Source organism: Cebus imitator, unplaced genomic scaffold, assembly GCF_001604975.1.
Source record: "Cebus imitator isolate Cc_AM_T3 unplaced genomic scaffold, Cebus_imitator-1.0 Scaffold134, whole genome shotgun sequence".
Taxonomy (NCBI): Eukaryota; Metazoa; Chordata; class Mammalia; order Primates; family Cebidae; genus Cebus; species Cebus imitator.
In genome coordinates this window covers 4,643,573-4,660,852 of record NW_016107449.1, presented here as the reverse complement: position 1 = coordinate 4,660,852, position 17,280 = coordinate 4,643,573, and the positions used below count along the sequence as shown (strand labels likewise).

At 38.5% G+C, this 17,280-nt stretch overlaps 1 protein-coding gene across 7 annotated transcripts in view; it reads right to left on the bottom strand.

The window, feature by feature from the left end:
- Positions 1 to 17,280, bottom strand: part of RALGAPA2 (Ral GTPase activating protein catalytic subunit alpha 2) — a 329,247-nt gene that overhangs the window by 265,216 nt on the left and 46,751 nt on the right. For all 7 annotated transcript variants that reach the window (XM_017541502.2, XM_017541500.2, XM_017541496.2 and 4 more), the window contains exon 4: positions 9,414 to 9,471. In XM_017541502.2, the coding sequence (XP_017396991.1) occupies positions 9,414 to 9,471 (58 nt within the window). The remainder of the gene's footprint in view (positions 1 to 9,413; positions 9,472 to 17,280) is intronic.

Below are 17,280 nucleotides of genomic sequence, written 5' to 3'. Positions count from 1 at the left end.
ACACACACACACACACACACACATATGAGAAAAAGGGAAAGAGAAAGAAAAGAAAAAGAAAAAATAGAGTTGATATTATAATGTATTTGGCATACTGTAACTTTTATGTAATTTTTTATTAAATAAAATTATTAATATGTTACAAAAAGAAAAAAAATTACTTAGATCCTCTGATGAAAAGTTTGTGATATCTATTTAACAATTAGATATCAAATCATATTTACTCCACCAATGAATTTCAAAGAGTTGTTCTGACAAGACGGCCAGTGTTTTGACAACTCGTTACAAGCCATAGCTACAGAGATGGATGGATGGATGGATGGATGGATAGATGGATAGACAGGTAGATACATACATACATACATAGATATAGATATAGATATAGATATAGATATAGATATATAAAATAATTAAATGCATACTCTTTAGAAATTCATTAACCAGAATAAAATCACTGGCAATCTGAAGGAACCTTTTATAACAGTTCTACTGTTCGTAACACCTAACACAAGGGCTCAGAGGAAACTCATCATGACTCAGACTAGGTTCTAGCAATTAAATAACTAATAGTTTGTGCTTGAGTGAAGGAAGCTAAAGTGTCTCCCCTTCTGTGACTTCTCCCTTCACCAAACCATATCCAGTAACTTTTGGTCTAGAACAAGCATTTACTAGGCTGGCTCTCTCTGTCACAGCTAAGGTTCAAATGTCCATCCAGCCCACACCTTTCCTCAACCTGGGGCCTTGTTCTTTGTCCCCATGTTTATCCATTCTTGGACAGTTCATTCTACCTCAGTTGAACATCTGCTTCATTACACCTTTTGAGGACCTCATGGTGGCTGGCCAAGCCAAGAGATACTGGACCTCCTAATATTAAGCCTGCACAGACAGTTCTCTTTCTAGCCATCTGGCTAATCCATCATCTTGTAACATATTCTTGGAAATACTTTTTCCTGGCCATTGTATGTGACTGTTGGTGCTTGTTAGTCCTTCCCCTTCTTAGGATGGCTCCAGCTTGTTTTTTGTTGTTGTTGTTGTTGGTATTGTTTTTTAAGTATTTGGACTACCTACAGATGCCTATATCCACTGTTCCCTATACACAGAGGAGAAAAACACATTCAGAAATGATATTATATGCAGATATATAGAACATATAATCCATATTGGTCAACGGTCCCAAACTTTTTGAAATTAATCTGCTAATCTGTTGCAGCAGCAATAGAAAACTAATACACATGTATTTGATATAGTCTATTCTGTTGTATTGAAAAACTCTTTTTTACATGTGAAGCAGTACAGCTTAGCAGTTATAAGCCAGATTCAGAAGCTAGACTGCTAGGGTTCAGATCTAGGTTCTGAATTTATTAACTGTGTAAGCTAAGTTAGGAACTTCATCTCACTATGCCTGAGTTTTCTCATCTGTAAAATGGAATAACAACAGTGTCTATCAGACAATTGTCAGTGAGATTTAAATGAGTGAACATACATGCAAATGCACAGAACAGTGCCCTCTATGTGGTAAGCACATTTTCCACTTAAGACAGGGCATCAGCTATTCTCTAAGGAACCCTTTTTTAATAAAAAACATTAGCAGGAAAAACTTGTGCGGTGGGGGCACATAGCATGAGGACTGGTGATAAGTACCTGAGAGCCTTGCTTGGCCTCTGTATGTTTTCTATTTTTTTTTTTTTTTTTTCAGAGAGAGTTTCACTCTGTAGCCCAAGCTGGAGTGTGGTGGCACAATCCCAGCTCACTGCAATCTCCGCCTCTGGGACTTAAGCAACTCTTGTGCCTCAACCTCCTGTGTAGCTGGGACTACAGGCAGGCGAAACCATGCCCAGCTACTTTTTTGCATTTTAATAGAGATGAGGTTTCACCATGTGGTGATCCACCTGCCTTGGCCTCCCAAAGTGCAGGGATTACAGGTGTGAGCCACCGTGCCCGGCCCTCTGTAGGTATTTTTTAAGGCCTTAAGTTCACAAAGACATTTCTACTTAAACATTATCAAGTCCTTTCTCGTTTTAATTTTTAAGTTCCTCTATATATGTCATGCCTGTTTGGATTTTTAAACTTCTTATCCAAACTATAATTATACCCATCCCACCTCTTCTGTGCCTCATCAACCCTACTGGTTGCCACTTTACTGACCATGGGAATAACTGAAAGAATAAATAAGTAAATAAGATCTAATTACTTGGGCTGATTCTATGAATTTCTAACTTCTATTGGCTAACTTTTACTACATTTTAACCATAAGTAACCTTTGAATGTAAGTCTTACTACTTTTGAAGAGGCAGTAAAATGTCAGGGCTGGGACTAGTGAGAGAAGAGTATGGATTCTGAACAAAATTTAAGGGATACCAAAAAACTCATTAATCAAGACAAATATTTTAATGCAATAGATTTTTAAAATTGCATTTTAAAAATCCAAAGAATCCATGATGAACAATATTAAATTTTTAAATATTAGTGTTCTGCTGAACCATATGGGAACCAGAGGGGAAAAAAAGGGAACCAAAGGGGAAAACATGCGTTTTCTACGTATTTTTAATTTTTTTTTTTTTTACAGAACATTAAAGTAGCTGAAAAATGTAAAGTTGGGTGTATTAAAACACACAGCATTATATATTTTATCTATAACAAAGAATGTATTATAATATTATTTTCCTGGCTCAGAAGAAAGCAAATTCATCAGTAATATTTTCAAAATCTGGCCGGGCGCGGTGGCTCAAGCCTGTAATCCCAGCACTTTGGGAGGCCGAGGCAGGTGGATCACGAGGTCAGGAGATCGAGACCATCCTGGTCAACATGGTGAAAGCCCGTCTCTACTAAAAATGCAAAAAAAAATTGGCTGGGCATGGTGGCGCGTGCCTGTAATCCCAGCTACTGAGGAGGTTGAGGCAGGAGAATTGCCTGAACCCAGGAGGCGGAGGTTGCGGTGAGCGGAGATCGCGCCATTGCACTCCAGCCTGGGTAACAAGAGTGAAACTCCGTCTCAAAAAAAAAAGAAAAATTTCAAAATCTATTTCTTTGCTTCTCATTTTCAAGTGTGAGAGTTGTCACATTTGACAATTTCTATTTGACCAAGTAACAATCTTTTAAAGATCTTTTAATAACATTTTTAAGGCCAGGAGATCATACAGGTACCTCTAACCTAAAACTTTAACACTATAAAATCTTTTCCTATTTATTTTTAATTTTTTTTAAACCTCCTTCTCAATATCATGCTTCAAACCAAATTGCAAACAATGCAGTACACCATCAGCATCAAGCAAGGGGCAAGAAAGAGAGAAACTCCCTCTGGGCTGCTGGTATGCCAAGCCTGCTAGATGAGGCCAGTAGAATAGAAACAGAGAATTTCCTGGCACTACAACATCCACATTAAGCGTGAGAAGCAGCATTCCACTAAAAATTTGAAATTAACATAAATTAGCTCAAAATGGATCAAAGACCTAAACTACAGAACTGGTAGATGAAAACACAGACTTTGGGTTAGGCAAACATTTGTTACACATGACACCAAAAGCACAGTCCATACAAGAAAAAATTGATTAACTGAATTTCTTCAAAATTAAAAACTCGAACACAATTTTTTTTAATGGGCAATAGATTTGAACTTCACCAAAGACGACAAAGAAAAAACACATAAAAAGGTACTTAAGATTATTAGTCGATGAGATACCACTATCACTAAAATAAAAAAACTGACCATAACAAGTGTTGAAGAGAACCTGGAGTAAGTGGAACTCTTACACTGCTGGTAGGAATATAAAATGGTAAAACCACTTTGGATAACAGTCTAGTAGTTAAACATACACTGTTACATGGTTCAGCCATTCCACTCCCAAGAGATAGGAAAGCATATGTTGACAGAAAGACTTCTACACAAATGTTTATAGTAGCTTTATTTATAACAGGCCCAAATGCTAGAAACAATCCAAATGACCATCAACAAGTGAATAAATCATGGAATTATGGTATATCCACACAATGGAATACTGTACTACTCAGAAATAAGAATGAACTATTAATTCATGAAATAATGTAAATAAACTTCAAAATATGCCAAGTGAAAGAAGCCAAACAAAGAATAGTATGATTCTACTTATGTAAGACTCTAGAAAATACAAGCTAATCTATAAGGGCCAGAAAAGCAGATCAGTGGTTGCCTAGGGACTGGGGGGGTTGGGGTGGCGGTTAGAAAAGATGGGAGAGCGGGATTATCAAGAGGAATGAGGAAACTTTCAGGGGTAGTACCTATGTTCATTATCTTGTTGGTAGTAATGATTTCACAGGTGTATACCTATGTCAAAATTTACCAAAAGGTACATTTTAAATATATGTAGTTCACTGCATATCAATTGTTAACCACCCCCCACACAGATACTTTTTAATATAAGAAAAAAAGATCAGGCAACCTGGAAGAGATTGGCTCAAAGATCAGGAGAATGGAGGACATGGTCAGACAGAGATCAGGGTCTGAAGCCACAGAGGCACAGAGGACTGGGCGTGAGGGCTGATGGTTAACTTGGCATGAAGGAAAAGGACTAGGGGAAAACAAAGCCATGGGGGTGGAGGGAAGGTAAGTGAGCAGGGGGTCAGAAGACATGGCAGCAACCAGGAGGTAGAAGGTGGCATGTAAAAGGGACAGAGGTTTTCACAGAGGGGATTGTGGCTGATGTCTGGAATTGGCATGGGAGGAAAGAAAGACCATGATCTCACCCCTATTACTGAGGGAAACAGAGGAGCTTCAGACAAGTCAGGTTTCAGGTGGTCAAGGAGGTGAAAGAAAGAGGTTGAGGCTTCAGGGCTATTGTTTAAAGCAAAAAGACAACCAGAGGGCAAAATACAAAGAAGTGCCTGGGAGGAAAAGAAACACAGAGCAGTGATGGTGAAAGCACCCTGAGATGGCATGGAAAGACACCAAGTGAGCCGGCCCCCATGCTGCCAGGGGCATTAGTTCCAGACATCCCCTGGTGAACATGGATGCATGTGGGGTCCCTGATTTCACCCAGTCTAGTTGTGATACACTTCTGGGGGTGTCCTAGTGTGAAGTGCACAGGGAAACCCTGCTCTCTCAGGAAGAGTGAGCTATGGTATGGTCTGACTGAGGGGACCAGGGAAAGCTGCCAGACTCAAGCTCCCAAGGAAAGGTTAGGACCTGGTGGGCACAAGGGAACTTGAGGAATGAGACTGGTCAGAGGCCGTGTTCACATCCCAGGCAATGTGGGGCCACTGGTTAGTCCCAGGCACAAAGCCAGGAATACACTTAAAAAGTCAAAAACAAATTTTCAGCTTAGTTATGCCCTTGGTTTTTACACTATGTATATTAAAAACCTAGATGAACAAAATAGATTAATGACTCATAAAAAACATATGAGGTATTACACATGTGTGAATTTTCCAGTAACTGAGTCCCATTCCTTTAAACCTAGGGATTATTCATTTTCAACATTTTTTATATAAAACAACTCTAGTACAAAATATATCCTTTTGCCAACCTGACAATTATGAGTCTGGGCATAGCACTGTATACTCAGTGAGATAGCAAACTTGCTTTCCAGAGGCTCCTGAGCAGTAAGCCTTCTTAAAGTGAACACACATATAACTTAAGTCCTGTGTTGATGATGCACGGGCACATGAACAGGTGCTGCAGCCTGACTTTATACCAAATATCCCTGGTTTGCTGCCAGTGCCATTCTTTGCCATTGCCTCACTCTCTGTCAGTTCTAATTATTGCCCAGAGACAAGATGTCAAGCAGTCATCTTTATCCACCATGATTTACTGGCCTAAAAAAATGACTTCAGAAAAAAATTGATAAACAATGTTTTATTTTATAGTCAGTAATGGTAATGGAAATTTACAAATAGTTGAGTTGTAAATTAGCACACAATGCAGAGCTCATGAGTATTGTGCCAGCCACTGCCCTGGTCATCTTGCTCTCCAAACATCACTTGAAGAAATATCTCCACATGCTTGGAATAATGAATCTGTGTTCATTTCACATTGCGAAGCTTAGAGTTCAAATATGTTTCCTCATTCAACGATTTAAAGCAAGAAGCCAGCCATTAAAAACCAAAACAAAGAGAAACCACAGACTATCCCTTCCCTCTAAAAGTAGTTTTAAGAGAAATAGAATGTCTCTGTTTTCTACAGACAAAAGAAAATGACATGATAAGAAACAGACTTCAAGCATTGTGATGGTTGATGTTTCAAATTATTTTCTTCCTTCTCAGGATAACATGTGGTTTTGAGACTCACAGAATATAGCAGTTGCCCTTATTTTAGGTTTCTCTGCTCAGTGACATTGTCATTTGCTGTGTGGGACAAGAAGCATACTACATTAGTGATGTATAACCAGAACTTCAAGGTTCTAACCCAACATTTCAGAGTACCCTGTCCTCGACCAGCTGCAATAACATTTAATTAGTAAGACATTAGCATAGGAGTGTTCTTCCTAGTAGGTAAGGAATATTTGCTACCTAGAATGTCAGGCACTGGCTGGTGAGAAGGCCCCTGCCTAAGACTCAGAGGTTTTGTAGAAGTCAGGATGCCAATGCTGAGCACATAGTTAAAGCACATTCCTTTCCTTTGATACCTGGTATTTCCCTATAGTTTCTTAGTTTCTACAGCTAACTTGGTCAAGCCCTGGAGTGATAAATGGTAACAGTTTTAGGAAATCCAAATAAACTGGAAATAAATAGGTACAGTAAGGTATATATGCATATAATTACAAATCCATAATCTCCTATGGACCACTTCAAAATCCAAAAGACTATTATGAAAACTGAAGGTTTTCTGTATAAGTCGTTAGTGTACAGGACTTAATCTGAATTCATATGCTGGCAACACCTGAATAAGGCTATTTTGCGTGTGGATATTCCACTAATGGTGCATATTCTCATCTTAAGCTACATAAATAATAACTTGCTTAGTTGAGGTGGGTGGCTGCCCAGACCCATGGAAGTGTTATGCTAAGATTGTGTTGATGTTCTAAATTATTTGCTTCATTGTACATCAACGCACCACATTGCCATTCTAAAGTCTGAAAATGCCCGATTCCAAAGCACATCTAGTAAAGATCATTGTAGAAGAGATGTGGACCTGTGTAAACACCAATTTCTACCCAATCTGATTAATCATGCAAAAATATATTTGTCTCAAAAGAACCTGTTTGACCCTAAGTATATATATAAGCATCAGTAATAAACATGGATAATTTTACGTACAAATGCTCATACTTCAGCATTATGAAATATGATTCATTCTGAGCACTTTATAGCAACAGCTTGCTCTCACACCAGATAAATAACACATACTGCTATTTGATGGCTCATGCAACTCAGTATTTGGCAATTGCAATTGAGGCATCGGAGGCCTCCAGTCATTGTTCTTGCTAAGACGCTGCCAAACTGGGTAAAAAGCTACTAGTATCAGCAATTGTAGCCAGTTTATGTGGTATTAGGCAGAATTAAAATAATACTACACACTGCCTAGCAGACACATAAAGTTTCACAACACAAATGCAAATTAATTTTCACACATAGTTCTAACAAGTTTATTCATGCTGAAAAGGGCCTACTAATCTTCACAATTCTAAAGTGCTATCTAAGAAAATGAGTATAGTTTTCATACAAATGATATAAACAAAATTGAAGGATTATATGCAGCACAGATGAAAAATACTGCACGCAGTTATTTCTCATTGTCAGCCATTCCTACTGTACCATGGAACACCGCAAATCCCCATGATGTCTCTTTAGATTATACCTTACATTTAAATTTTTATTTTTTCTATAATTTAAAAACACAAGCTCAAAGGCTCAATTAAGCAGAAATGCAACAGACAACTCTCTAAAATTTAAAGGAAAACTTTCTTTGTGTATTTGCAATATTTAAAGATAAAGGCGCTATCTTAAAATAATGATTTACATATTTGGTTCAATTGATGTATTTACTATATACACTTTGCTTTCTTTAAATTTAGAACATATAACTTCAAATAATTCAATTTCTATAGGAGTCAATTCCATTTTTCACATAAATAATCCTAAATTTAGTATTTGGAATTTTGGAATATTCACTGATCATTCCATTCTTTCAAGTTCCACAACTTTGTACATATTGATCTCTCACCCAGAAAACCCTTTCCATACTGCACCTGTTCATCTTTCAAGGCTCAGATCAAAGTTACCTCTCTTGAAGCCTTCCTCAATTCCTCTGAAAAGAATTATTCAACTTTTCTTTTTTGCTACCAGCATACTTCTTTCACAGAGACAATTTTGCTGTAATTATTTCCCTTATCTATCCCAACTGGGCAAAAGGCCTATACAAGAATGGTGCTGTATTCTTAGTTTCTGTCCCAGAACTTTGCACACAAATGTCTCTCCCTCAATAAATATTTTAATGAATGAATGATCAAACAGAGTTATATACCATCATAAGGTCATGCTCTCCACAAATACGATCATCTGGTAAGAAAACTTGTAGGAAATGCTAGACTCTTGTATGGCAGGGAATTGAAGGAGGCACTCTTTAAAACAGAAGGCAGAATTCAAAATAGATTTCACAGAATTACTCCAGCTGTGCTGTGTATATTCAAGTGGGATGAGATGTTAGATGTTAAAAGCTGGACAGAAATGGCAGCTGTGGTAACTTGCTTTATTTCAAGTTTCCTCTCAATGCCACATCCTAAGGCATTCAAAGAGGTTAATTTTGAGTCAGTGATACAGGCTTAAAGAATAATAATTCTCTTGGCTGTGCATGGTGGCTCACACCTGAAATCCCAGCACTTTGGAGAGCCAAAGCATGTGGATTGCTTGAGGCCAGGAGTTCAAGACCAGCCTGGCCAACATGGTGAAACTCCGTCTCTATTAAAAATACAAAACAAATTAGCCAGGCAACATGGTGTGCGTCTGTAATCCCAGCTACTTGGGAGGCCGAGGCAGAAGAATTGAGGGTGCAATGGGCCAAAATCGCACCACTGCACTCCAGCCTGGGCAAGAGAGTGAGACTTCATTAAAAAAAAAAAAAAAAAAAAAGGAATTTTCTTAAACTTATTTAATACTCAAACTTCATGTACACAAGAATCCCACAGGTCCCAAGTTAAAAATACACATTACTGTGATTCAGGAGGTCTGGCTGGGGCCTGAGATTCTGCATCTCTAACAAGCTTCTGGGTGAGGCTTATGCTGCTAGTCTATAAACTATACTCTAAGGAGCACACAGAGGAAGAGATAGACATATTTGTCTCCAAAGTCAGGGTGGGACTTGTCTTCATTTCATTACCATAATTCCATACCCTTATTAATATTCCTTTCTATAAGCTATGTTGATGATATCAATTATATAAAGCATTACTGAAAATTCAACTGGAAGAAATTCATATTACAAAAAAAAATTTAATTGTTCTTACCTATACTCTGGTAATGCCATCGAAAAAAAATTCGTTCAGGTAGAAACTGCAGTATTTTCTATTAAAAAAAGATATAAAAAAATAAACAAAAAAGAAATTATACATTTTCGTTAACAGTCCCATATTACTTGCAATGTATAAGTTCTAGAAGAAGAAAACTGTTTACAATAACATAAACACTGCACTTTATGCTGTATTCTCATGGACAGTTTCTTTCACTTGCCACAGGCAAGCTTCCTTACCTGAATGTTTTAAAGAGATCATTGTCCCAAGTTTAATTCCCTCCAAAAGAAAACAAGAGAAAACCTAAAATGTTAATTTTATCTTAATTGAATAATAGCCCTTTCTTAAATATTAAAAGAATAATTTCCCAAATGACAGATTCCCCAGGTTTCTTCTTTTTCACCATCTCCTTCCCATTTTCATTGTAATCACTATTAGTCTCTGGACAAAGAACAGGATTGGGAAAAAAAGTGAAAACAAAGAGGATGAGACTGTAAACAATTCAGTAAGACAAGAAAATGAAATTGGTGGCAAGAATTTCATTAAATTAATGGCCGAAAAATATTAATAAGTTTTTGAATTATAGTTAAGAATAACCCCAAACTTTTACAAGCTTTTTTTTTTTTTCTTTTTGTAGAGTCCATATATATGAGATCACACAGTATCCTTCATTTTTTTTTTCTTTGAGACAAACTTGTTCTGTTGCTCGGGCTGGAGCGTAATGGTGTTATTTCAGCTCACTGCAACCTCTGCCTCCCAGGTTCAAGTGATTCTCCTTGCATGAGTCTCCCAAGTAGCTAGGATTACAGGTGCCTACCACCATGCCCAGCTAATTTTTGTATTTTTAATAAAGACAGGGTTTCGCCATGTTGGCCAGGCTGGTTTTGAACTCCTGACCTCAGGTGATCTCCCAAAGTGCTCGGATTACAGCTGTGAGCCACCATGCCCAGCCCCACGCAGTATCTTTCTGTGCCGGGCTTATTTCACTAGGCAACAATGTCCTTCAGGTTCAACACATTGTCACAAGTCACAGCATTTCCTTTTATAAGGCTGAACAGTATTTCATTGTGTATTCATACCACATTTTCTGTATCCATTCATCTACTGATGGACACTTAGGTTGTTTCCATATCTCGACTACTGTGACTAACACTGCAATAAATATGGGATTGCAGATATCTCTTCTGCATACTGATTTCAATTCCTTGAGACATAAAGCCAGAATTGGGATTGGTGGGTCATGTGGTAATTTTATTTCTAGTTTTCTTGCGGAATTTCCATACTATTCTCCATAATGGCTACACTAATTTACACTCCCACCAACAGTATACCAGCATTTCCTTTTCTCTATATCCTTGCCAACACTTGCTACCTGTCATCTTTTTGATAACAGTAATTCTAACAGATGTGAGATGATACCTCACTGTGATCTTAATTTGCATTTTCCTGATGATTAGTGATGTCAAACTTTTTTTCATAAACTTCTTGGCCAAATATATGTATGTATTATTTTGAGAAAGTTTATTCAAGTCACCTTATCTTTCAAGTCCATAACTCTGAAAGGTATCTCATATCTAGTGTTACTACATGGTAATTCTGACTTACACTCAAACATGCTCACACACATTCCAAATCCCATTCAGTGAAAAATACCTACACACCAGACAATAGGCTTCACTCATGAAAAATAAAATAGATATAAATAAATATAGTCCTTCCAAGATTTCATGATTAGTTTGCAAAAAAGATAAAGAGTATCATTTAGCAAAGTAAAAATAAAAATTAAAAAAACCCTGACAGACGTTTGTATAAAATATTACAGAAGTAAGGAGGAAAGTGCTTCACCCAAGCAGGGGCTTCACAGAATGCTTCCTTGAAACGAGGACACTTGAGCTGAGACTTAGATGAATGAAATTTACCTAGTGAATAGCAACAGAAGGAAGACCATGGGGGAATGCTAGGAGGCAAAGACAGCTTGGTGCCTTACAGAAACCACAGCAGCAGAAGGGTCAGTATGGCTGGTAGGTGGTGAGAAGGGGAGAAGATGGGCCTGGAGAGGCAAGCGAGGCTGGGAGCTTCATGTTCTCAAGGAAGCAGTGTGGTCCCTGAATTGGTTCCAGCTAGAGGTAAACTGGAGGCAGCTGAGAGGGTGGCAGAGACAATCACTGAAGAGAAACAATGGTAGCATTTCAAAGGAGAAATAAGAAGGCCTGGACCAAAATCTGCCAGGTAAAGAGAACATATAATAGTAATAAGCAAGAGGTTAAATTGTCAAGATAAACGGGTAGAGGGGCTGTGGTAAATGGAGGTCTCCAGCATGGCTCCCAGTGGCTTAGTAGATGGCAACACTTTTATCCAAGAGATGAAATCCAGATGGAATCTTAGATGCAAGGAGAAGAAACATGTCAAGATTGATTCTTGACATCCTGGCATTTGAGGGTCAACGGTCGACCTTACTAGAGATGTTCTTTTAGGCAAATGTGTAAATGGGTCTGGAGTACAGGGGTAGGATTTGGATGTCCACACATATGGGTAGCAGCTGAAGCTGTGTGTATATGACAGGTCTCTTTTGAGAGAATTTAAAATAAGACAAGGTGAAGCTCTGGAGGTATCCATGAGCTGAGGGAGCTCTGCTAAGAAGGTAAAATTAAGGTAAAGCAGAAGCTAAAGGCTAACATGCTCGAATCCAAGGAGAAATATCTGATGTGTCAGCTGTTTGTATGCTTATTTATTGTAAAGATGAGAAACATTTAAGAGTATTTATATGCACAACTAGTTCTAAAAAGTTAAACATATTACAAACATGGGGAAATGAATGTCACATAATGAAATGACTTCAATATTAAATCAAGTGAGCTCAATGTTAATCTCTTGCCTTGAGAACACACAACTTTTGTAAGCCAGACACCAAATGCCAGGCATGACAGATCCATCTGTAAATTTTACAGAACTAAATGGCTGTTTCAGGGTAAAAAAAAAAAAAAAAAAAACAACAAAATAAAACCCCTTCCTCATCCCTCTTTTCCCCTTTCCCTAGAGGCAGAAACTAAAAACCATGGATTCAGGCTGCCAGAAGCCTAAAATAAAACAGAACAAAAAAAAAAACAACAACAAAATAAGTCTTCCCCTTGCAATATGCACTAACATGAATTTTAGATGAACAACACAAAAAAAGAAGCTAAATATAAAAACTGAGTTGTTGTGTTTTGTCAAGTAACATTAAAAGGGAATAAGTAAAACAGCTCTCTACAGAGTATCTTAATAAGAACCCAGGTGAGCACTGTCTTACCAACAGAATCTAAACTCAAACATCCCCATGAGCACATAGGATCAAGAACCCACAGAGCTGGGTTACAACCTACAGGAAAAAACCACAAGCAAAGAAGTTAAAACAAGAAATACAAAGACTCTGGAACTGAGAATAAGGACAAGGGTCCCAGGACTTAGGCTGCCAGGCCAAATGAGCAACTCCAGGGCCAAAAATAAGCACAATCCGGAGATGGCCTGGGGAGCACCAGACTCGAGAGATGAAGACAGCCTGCACCACCTGCGTCTAAGTTTTATGGTTCTTTAACTCAAAATTTCTCTTAACAGAAAAACTTACTATACATCTTAATTTAGTATCTTTGATTAAAAAAATTAATGATAATGGCAAGCTGAGTTTTCTGGAAAACATGGTACAATGAGGACTTAGGAGTACAAATGGCCTATTGAGGACTAACACCTGTGAAAGGGAAAAGCCAGGAGCAAGATTGGACAGGGGAGCCTCAGACAACAAGGTGGAGCTGACAAATCTCTGCCAGCCCAGTGGAAGCTCCACAGCAAAGACGAGAGGAGTCCAGCGTGACAAGAAATGACGAGGTCCTTGTAATACTGCCTCTGGCAGTTACTGGCTTGGGGCCATGATGAGAAGAGTGTGACCAGGGATGGAAAGCTAAAGGTGTGAAGGGCTGGAAGCCATCAGCTAACGCCACTCCTTGTAGCTGGGCAGCACATTCTTTCCTGAAGGGCAATGTGTGCAGCCCATCTCTATGTGTGCCACAATATTCTTCAAATTATTAATCAGAATATACTCATCACATTAGTATGCTGAAGCACTGAGAGAGGGGTCCCCTACTTCAGCGACATGGCCTTTCTACTGGCACTGTTTCTCAACAGCTGGCTGCTACCTCATGTTGATGGAAGCCTGGTCCCACTGAGCTCTCCCCATCCTCTCTGCGCCTCTTTCCATGCAGTTCACTCAGCCTGGGCAAACAGCACAGCAGTGACTTGGTGTCCTATCATCTCACACATTCTCCTTTAAGGGACGTGGCAGCCCAGCTACAACCCAGGATCATATTCTGATCCCATCTTGCCACGTAAACAGTTCATATAGGAAATGCTGAGGAAAATTTAAGATTCAGAATAGATCTATCTTGGATTAGATGAATGCTTGACATACACACTGTTCTTCAGACATTTAATTTAGTCAGGAAACTAATTTGGCAGTGAAAATCATGCTTTTTAGTTTTCCAGAACACATACTGGTCTTCTTGATTTTGTTTTCTTTTGTTAGTACACAACAAAGAAAAGCACAGAATATAGCAAGATGATGTGTGTCTAGATGCTTGGATACTATCAGTGTGCCACAAAAGTAATTTCCAACTTATTCTGAGGTCAGGCATAACATTATCACCACTTCTGGGTAAGTTTTCAGATTCACAAAATGGATGGACTTTAAAAACACTCAAAAATAAACTCAGTAAGATTTGGATATGAAATGCATGCCCAGTATCTGAGCTACTAAGAATATTCCCAAATGGACAAAATCTCACACAACAATTCAAAGGCTGAAAAATTACCCACACTGATGCTTCTTTTTGTACCCAAATATCGCAAACACCATTGTTTAAAGTCTATAAGGTCAATAAAAATAAAGCTCAACACAACTGTCTAAGTTTAAATGCTAAGCCTGTCCCTCAAAGTCCTAGAAGAAGCCTACTTTTACTCAGGCAAATACAATCCAGCATTGCTTCTACTGCAGCCATTATTCTAAGCTATACTGCTGTGAATGCCACATAAGCTATTGACATCTTGTTTGTAGTTTCACTAGAGAGTAAAATAAAATAAAAAAAAAAAATCAAGAAAGCCACACAGTGTGAATAAATATTACTTTTCTGAAAAACACATGGCTCTATTTAATGCTCAGTGCTCAGCTGCATCTATATGGTAATCCATTACAGTACACTCGAAATCGAAATTAGGTATTACTACTGATCAGCACATCAGGGAATCTGTCATTCTTTTAACTGATTATCCATAGTTCTTTTTTTCCTCAGAACCTACTGCATGACCAGGAATAATGTGAAATGTAAGCTGGAGTCTACACAAGATGCTATCATCTACTTTGTAACTGCTGGTCTTCTTTTGATTTGTGTGGGAAATGTTTTTTAAATTATTATCAGATGATTGCAACATATCCCAGTGGATTCACACTTGATTTCAATTTCACTTAGGAAGTTAGGACGGTAAAGAATGAAGAAAATACTACATACAACTCATGGGAAGGTAATCAACTAAAACAATGACCAATTAACATATTACACCTGAAGACAGAGTGTGGGGAGCAACCCTTCCCTAAACCAGCTGCAGGACAGAAGAGCTCTGGGTAAAGAAAATGCTGACCTGGAAGAAAACAGAAGATCTGGTTTAAAAAAACAGAGGTCTTAGTGACTTGACCCTTGGAATAATAAATATGCAGAAAATTTTTATTGAGAACTGGGCAGTTCGGTTTAAAGAAAACATTCTATGAATGCCTGTGCTACAAGTATAGTCTGATTTCAGAAGCACCCATGTGCATAGGAGCCCAGCTGCATAGACGCTTCCACGGAGACCTACAGAGAGGGGAACTTGATCATTTGCTGTCTTGGGCCTGGCCACTCACCTCTTACTATAATGACTCAACTCTTTCATGTAGACAGAATATTTGCCTTGAACACTTTCTCTCTTTTTTTTTTTTTTTGAGATGGAGTCTCGCTCTGTGGCCATGCTGGGGTGCAGTGGCGAGATCTCGGCTCATTGCAAGCTCCGCCTCCTGGGTTCCTGCCTCAGCCTCCAGAGTAGCTGGGACTACAGGCGAGCACCACCACACCCAGCTAATTTTTGTATTTTTAGTAGAGAGAGGGTTTCACCATGTTGGCTAGGATGATCTCCATCTCTTGACCTCATGGTCCACCTACCTTGGTCTCCCAAAATGCTGGGATTACAGGCGTGAGCCACTGTGCCCAGGCACACTTTCTTATTAACATTGTAACAAAATGTTTTTTGAGGACCTGCTATATGTTTGAAGTTAAAAGAAAGTTATTCTAGAGCTGAAAGTCACAGACCTCCCTTCTTCAATATACCCTACACAATTAATATTCCAGCAAATATAGAGATTAATCAAAATAATCCAAAAACAAGGGTGTCGGGACATAAACACTGACAGTGAGCTATATTTACATAATTAGAGTTAATATGACTATAAAAAAGAATACATTCCTGAAACAACTAACATAAGACAACTTCCTTAAAATAGTATAATAAAATAATCTGAGTGGCAACAGCGGTGGCAAGAAGATGAACAAGTTCTATACCTTGAAAGATGATGACACTGGGGACCATGCTCAGAATGAAGAAAACAGCACACAGAAAGATGGAGAGAAGGAAAAAACAGAACAAGACAAGAATCAGAGCAGCAGCAAGAGGAAAGCTGTTATCCCTGGACCCGTAGGGCATCCCCTATAGTACAACTACACTTTCTAGTATTCCAGGAGAACCCCCAGCCATCCCACCAGCTCACAGAGATGCAAACAGAATATCAAACAGATTGGTTGGGCGCGGTGGCTCACGCCTGTAATCCCAGCACTTTGGGAGACTGACGCAGGCAGATTACTTTCCAGCAGTTCGAGACAAGCCTGGCAAACATGACAAAACCCAGTCTCTACTAAAAATACAAAAACTAGCTGGGGGTCATGGTGGCACACACCTATAATTCCAGCTACCTCACTTGAGCCTGGGAGGCGGAGGTTGCAGTGAGCAGATATTGCACCACCGCACTCCAGCCTAGGCAACAGAGCGAGACTCTGTCTTGAAAAAAGAAAAAAAAAAAAAGAGTATCAAACAGATAGATACCTTTGCCTTTGTGAGTTCTTAGTGATTTAATGGAGCCCTGATAGTTCATTCATGCCTGTATTTATATTATGATGTTTATTTACCTTTCTAGTAACCTATTTAAAATTCTGGTTTCCTTGGTTGACTGACTTGAGTCTCCAAGACCAGATTTGTTCATTCTTAGGCTTCTCCCTAGACATCCCTATTGAACGTGTAGGTATCAACAAATAAGAGAATTGTAGAGTTGATCAGAAGAGCTTACAAAAGTACAGGTCTGGTATTTTTATTTAGCAGATATTTATGGAGTCCTTACTACATTCAAAGTGTCATGGAGAATATGAATGCTTATAGTATATGGCATTTATCCTCACATAAGTTTGACAATAAAGTGAAAAGTAAAGTCTGAAAGTTTTATATTGAAGAATCTCCCATTAAGGGTTTGGCTGTGTTCGTAATCATGCACAAAATATCTTTTTCCTGTGTTCAGAAAGAAAATGAAATCTCTAATAATTGCTTTTGTGGGTACTGCCAGTACAGAGAGCCTAGGCTATGTCTGATCTCCCTCCCAAGTGACTTGGCTTGTGTAGCCCAAGAATCTGCCTGCAACTAACATCATTCTTACTGAACAAAGGTTATCATGTACCTCCTGTGTGCTATACCTTTTTGATTCCTAAGCAGAATAAAATGAAAGGTTTGTCATTTTCTTGAAATTATTGAGGTATTGGCCCTGTTT